The sequence below is a fragment of the Papaver somniferum genome, chromosome 7, assembly GCF_003573695.1.
Source record: "Papaver somniferum cultivar HN1 chromosome 7, ASM357369v1, whole genome shotgun sequence".
NCBI lineage: Eukaryota > Viridiplantae > Streptophyta > Magnoliopsida > Ranunculales > Papaveraceae > Papaver > Papaver somniferum.
This window is the reverse complement of record NC_039364.1, coordinates 158,199,766-158,205,765: the sequence shown is the minus strand read 5'-3', so window position 1 is coordinate 158,205,765 and position 6,000 is coordinate 158,199,766. Positions and strand designations below refer to the sequence as shown.

The following is a 6,000-nucleotide window of genomic DNA, read 5'->3' as shown; positions in this document are numbered from 1 at the left end:
TTTCTTTGTGGTTTGACCAAGATGTTATAAAATACTATGTACGCTGATGTACTTTTTGTTTTATAAGATATATATACATGTATATTTATGATGTATCATATTTAAATATTATTTGTTTTGTCATCATGTATATTTGTTTGTTTTTGTGATCTATATTATAATGAAGTACATGATCAGTTAATAGAATCTATGATCGTTATCTGTCTGTTCTCCCAAATATATTGTCTCCAATTTCCTTGTGAACTATCGGAGTGGGACATCTACCAATGGTGACCTTGCTGGTTTTGCTGCCAGCCCTCATCGCTTGAAGTCTATGCCCGATGGTGCTGAACGATTGATGTTGGATGTTGATCCTCTAGGGAGAGGTTCCAACAAGCGTGTGCGCTATACTAATGACCCATACTGGGATCGGGTTCCACTACTTGTTTGCGGACAGATTTTGCATGGTAGCTTCCCTCCTCCTCAGTTTCCTGCGGAGCCTTACTTATTCTGGGTGATTAATGATGACAGGGTATGTTGTTTTCTTTCCATTTTCTTCGATTCCTGCTGTGTCGGCTCAGGGTATTGATTACTTTTTTTTCGTAGGTTAAGCCTCAGGGCGAGCCTACCAAATCGTCTTCTATTTCCAAGAAGAGGAGCGCTGGCACAAGGGTCGAGGAAGACCAGGGGAAGGTAACAAACATATAGCTTTTAATCTAAGTACATGTACTTGCCCCTGTTTTTTGCCTTCATGTGTTCTGGCGCTGAAACTTGTGCAGAAAGTCCCTAGGCGCGAGGATGAAGATGTTGGAGGGTCTGATACTGTGGGTGATGAAGGTTTGGTTCCAAGGCATAATCCTCCTCGGGGGAAAGTGGCGGCGAAGGCAGTGATGCTGAAAAGTTCTGACATCGTGATCGACATCCTCGATCAAGATGATGAGGACGATATATTCGGGGATGAGCAGTTGTTTCATGAGGATGGTGGTGGGCAGAAAGAAGGGGAGATTCCCTTGGAGACTACTATTGTGACTCCTACCGTGCAGCCTGGGGCTCAGGGGCCGACCGAAACATCGTTCCAAAAGAGGGCCCCAATGCATGTTGGTTCTTCCTCGAGTATTCAGACATATTTTACCATATAGGTCCCTCTGTGTGATTCTCTTGGCGCCTTATACTCGGAGGAGTTCGGCTACTATACTGATGAGCAGATGATTGCTGCCGTGCCCCTGTATCCTGACATTGTGTCGGTCTTTGATAATCTGGTAAGTGGTTTGTCTGAACTCTTCGTTTTGATGTTTTCGGGCTTTGCTAATCTCGTCTTGGGGTGAAATTTGTAGGCGTTGAATCGGTCGAGGTTGGAGGCTGCACTCCTCCGACAAGAGATTAGGAAGTTGGAGGCTGCTTTTCAGCAGGAGAAGGAACGATCTCGTGACCTGGAGATCAAACTCGCCGATGCTCAAGGTATATTTTTTACATAGTTGTGTTGATTGAGTTCTTCGTACCAATATCCTGAGTCAATTATTGTTCTTCTAGCCGAAATATCTAGTATAGATCTAGATGCTTCTTCGGAGTATAGGCTTATGAAGAGAAAATGGGATATCGAGAAAGATCTTATGGAGAATCTTCGACAACGAATTTGCAACAATGATGGGAAGATAGACCGGCAGGAGGCCGAGATCCAACAACTTCAAGAAGAATTGGAAAGATATCGTCTGTTTGAGTATGTCCCCGAGGAGATAGATAACTTGCGGGCTCGCTTGGGGATGTTTCAGAGACTTGATGGTGATAAAACGTTACTAGCCGATAATCTGGAGAGTCAAAATGGTTCCCTTAGACTTCAAAATCGAGATCTTCATGAAGATCGGCGACGAATTTTGAGGGAAAAAGTTGTGGCCGAAAAGTCCAACCGAGATCTTCTTGAAAGGACCAAGGACTTCGATAAGATGTCCAGTGACCTAGAGTGGACCCAAGCCCAGTTATCGATGCTACAATTGTCCTATAATCGTCAGAGGGCCGAGTGGAGCGATCACAAGAAATATTGCCCTTCGAATGAATTCAATGAACAATACTACAATGAGTTAACTTTGAAGCTTTCTAAGGCCGAGGATGAGTTTTCCAAGTCCGTGGAGTCGTTAGAATCTGTGTTGTCAACCCTATCAAGTCTCTGGGGTGTATGCTGGGGTGGACTTAGATCGAGTTAATTTGTTGTTCTTATTATGCATTCTGCTATACTCCTTGTCTAACATGCTTGTGAGTCTCTGTTACAGCCGAACAGGGACGTGTTAAGGATCTGGAGCGAGATGTGCACAACCTCGGGAAAGAGGTGGAGCAGTGGAAGAAGGCTAAAGGTGGGACGAAGGTTAAGCTCCAAGCTGCCGAGTCGAGGTCTGAGAAGCTTTCTCAGCAGATTGTGGACGAGAGAAACGCTCATCAGAGCGAGCTAGCTGAGGCGATTAAGGCCGGTGTGAACGAGTACATCGCGCAAAAGCGTCGTGAGGTTGCTCAGAGGAAGGGAGGGGCCGGTGATGTTCCACCCAGGAGTTGATCACGCCTTTTGTAGTGTTACGCCACTAATTTTCCCTTTGTTGCGGGTTTTAATTCGTTTGAACACTTGTCCCATGCTTCTTTGAACAACTTCTTTTAAATGGGGTGCTGCGTCGCCAAGCTTGTTTTTTCTTTTCTATTTTCCTTGACAATTTCCGCCTTTTCTACTGTGTTGACAATTCTCTTGATAATTTCAGCCTTATCTTGTTGTTTATGTTACGCATCTGCATTTAATGTCACATGTATTGGTTATTAGTTCCTTTTCTGTCGAACACACTCAACAAGGAGGGTCATCGGGCCCGATGCCATGTCCCAGCCGAGGTATCTCATCATTATCTTTTAGATTCATTGGAAGGGTTATAGTCGCCCTAAGTCTAGGCCCGATAATCCCGAGTGGTTATCGACCAACCAACTCGGGTAAGTGGTCACGGCCACCTGCGATGGGGGTAACCTTTCAGATATAAGTAGGTTACCTGGCTGAGAAGAAATCGTATCTTAACAACCTTTGGTATCTGGCTTCAAACCACCAGTACCCTTAGGCTACCTCGGCACTTGCACACTGCCACTTCCCCGAGTATCGAATAGCCAGTCGACTGTATGTCACCTCGGCACTTCCACACTGGCTTTGCCCCGAGTACAAATGACCATTCGAGTGTAAGTCACCTCGGCACTTCCTCACTGGCGTTTCCCCGAGTACGAATGACCATTCGAGTGTAAGTCACCTTGGCACTTCCTCACTGGCTTTTCCCCGAGTACGAATGACCATTGGTCGCTCATGTCATATTTCTTACCTCTCGCGGTTTTAAAGAAATGAATGACAAGTATGTTTTCCTATTTCCCTCGAACCCCTCATGGGTAATAGAGTTTCATATGTTGTGCGTTCCACGGTTTTAGCTCGGGTGTGCCGTCTGGTTTGAGTAATCGATAAGCTCCCTCGCCCTCTTTAGACACGATTGTGTGTGGTCCTCCCCACCTTGCCGCTAGTTTACCTCCCCTTTTGTCACGTTCCCAATCGGCTAGATATTTCAACACTAACTGCCCCGGTTGAAACTTTCTTGGTCGAACTCGTTTGTTGTATTCTCGTTGTAATCTCCTTTGGTAATTCTCCATTTTTTGCAACGCCATCTCCTTTGTTTCCTCCAAGTCATCGAGCTTGGCCAATATTAGATCTGCCGATATGTTTCGGCTCCAGGATTTAGTTCTTGTGGTGGGTATCATTGCTTCAGTTGGTAGTATCGCTTCGGTTTCATAGGTCAGCATGAAAGGTGATATCCATGTTGCTTCCCTTCGAGTGGTTCGATAGGACCATAAAACATTGTAGAGTTCTTCGCACCAATTACCGTACTCTCTATCTAATTTTTTCTTCATATTATCGGCGATAGTTTTGTTTGTGATCTCGGCCAGCCCATTACTTTGAGGGTATATGGGGGTAGCCTTGCTTTTTCTGATGTTGTAGGTGTTAAATAGTAGGTCGATGTTTTGTCCCTGAAGTTGTTTTCCGTTATCCGAGACGATGTCCGCCGGTACTCCGAAACGACATATGATGTGCTCCCAAATAAACCTGAAGACGTCTTTGTCACTGATATGTCTTAGTGGTGCCGCCTCCACCCATTTAGTGAGGTAATCTGTTGCTACTATTAAGTATTTTCTCTGCCCCGATCCCACATGTAATGGCCCCACGATATCGATCCCCCACTTGGAAAAGGGCCAAGGGCTCACCACCGAGTTTAGAGTTACAGATGGCGCATGTATCTTCTTACCAAACCGCTGACATTCTTCGCAAGCTCGTGCCATTTGTTTTGCATCATCATTCATGTATGGCCAGAAGTATCCCATCGTTTTCGCTCTCGCTGACGAACTTCGTCCAGAGCTGTGATTTCCGGCTGCCCCATAGTGTAGTTCGTTCAGTATTGTCTGGCCTTCTTCCTTGCTCAAACATCTTAAGAGGGGCCCCAAGTACGATTTTCTGTACAAGATTCCATCTCCTAACTCATAAGCGGTCGATTTGCTTTTGATCTTGTTGATCTCGGGTTTCCCCTTGGGTAACTCGCTTGTCTCCAAGTACGAATGAATCGGCTTTCTCCAATCTCCGTCTGGATATCTATCGGCCGTATTGATATCCACGTCGAAAGATATCTCGGGTGTCTCTGGTATGGATGGGGCGAGGAGTCTCATGACACGAATTCCCTCCACACTTGGGTCTGCGAGCTGGGAGGCGATGTATGCCAGTGCGTCCGAGTGTCGATTGTCTTTTCTGCATATGTGGCGGAATTTGATGCTGGGGATCTGGTTGATATAGAATTGGGCGAGCTCCCAGTATTTCTGCAGAATTGGATCGTGAATTGCATATTTTCCCGTGATTTGTCGGATTACCAATTGTGAGTCGCTAGTTAGCCTTACATCTTGTAGGCCCATCTCGACGATTAATCTCAGGGCGTGAATCGCAGCTTCGTACTCGGTGACGTTGTTTGTCACCTTAAATTCCAATCTAAACGAATGGACCATTTTTCGTACCTTTGGTGTGGTAAAGACTATCCCAAGTCCCGATCCATCTTTGTTTGACGCTCCATCGACGAATACTTCCCAACGTGATGGGCTACTTTCATCGAGTAAGTCGGCCGAGTCTTCTCGATCTTCTTCCACTCCGGGTATATCCTCGACCTCATCTTCGTCTCTTAGTGGAAAATCTGCCACTACTTGTGCCTTCACTGTTGTCCTCATTTCGTAGAAAACGTTGAACTATTTTATTTGCGCCCCCCATTTGGAGATCCTTCCAGATCGGTCTGCATTGTCTAGTACCGCCTCAATAGGTGATTTTGTGAGCACGCGGATCCGATGGTCTTGAAAATATGTCCTTAGCTTCAAGGTGGCGAAAGATAGCGCTAGAATCATTTGTTCTATCCTTGTATAATTTTTCTCGGCCGGAATCAATGTCTTGCTAATGAAGTAAACGGGCTTTTCCTCGTTCCTTTCATTTCGAACTAAGACTGCACTGATAACATATGAAGTTGCTCCGAGGTATAATGTGAGGACCTCCGACGGCTCGGGTCTTTGTAATACTGGAAGACTTGCAAGATGTAGCTTAATATTCTGAAACGCCTCCTCACAGGTGTCCGTCCATTTGAATTTCTCTCCCTTTTTAAGAGTGCTAAAGAAATCCTTGCATTTGTCGGACGATCGAGATATGAATCGCCCCAATGCTGCTATACTTCCGCTCAGCTTTTGTACGTCTTTTATTATGGCTGGTGACGGCATCTCGAGGATGGCTCTGACTTTCTTGGGATCTGCTTCTATCCCCTTTAGAGTGATGATATATCCCAAAAATTTGCCCGATGTGACCCAAAAATCGCATTTGGTCGGGTTAACTTTCATTTTATATTCTCTCATCATTCGAAAAATTTCCCGCAGGTCTCGGATGTGATTCTTGGCTAGGTGAATTTTTACTAGCATATCGTCGACATAGACCTCAATGGTGTTGTG

At 45.4% G+C, this 6,000-nt stretch overlaps 1 protein-coding gene across 1 annotated transcript; it reads left to right on the top strand.

Moving 5' to 3' along the window:
* Positions 1–986: 986 nt before the first annotated feature.
* Positions 987–2,633, top strand: LOC113295826. Its single transcript, XM_026544158.1, has 3 exons — positions 987–1,238; positions 1,314–1,437; positions 2,244–2,633. Exons 1-3 carry the CDS (start codon positions 1,185–1,187, stop codon positions 2,519–2,521), a joined length of 456 nt encoding a protein of 151 aa, XP_026399943.1. The 5' UTR covers positions 987–1,184; the 3' UTR covers positions 2,522–2,633.
* The last annotated feature ends 3,367 nt before the right edge of the window (positions 2,634–6,000 follow it).

Bases quoted from the DNA above. Each gene is read 5' to 3' on its own strand.
- LOC113295826 (XM_026544158.1), top strand. From the start codon at position 1,185: ATGATTGCTGCCGTGCCCCTGTATCCTGACATTGTGTCGGTCTTTGAT. The intron at 1,239-1,313 runs GTAAGTGGTTTG...TGAAATTTGTAG, and splicing joins TGTCGGTCTTTGATAATCTG to GCGTTGAATCGGTCGAGGTT. The intron at 1,438-2,243 runs GTATATTTTTTA...TCTCTGTTACAG, and splicing joins CAAACTCGCCGATGCTCAAG to CCGAACAGGGACGTGTTAAG.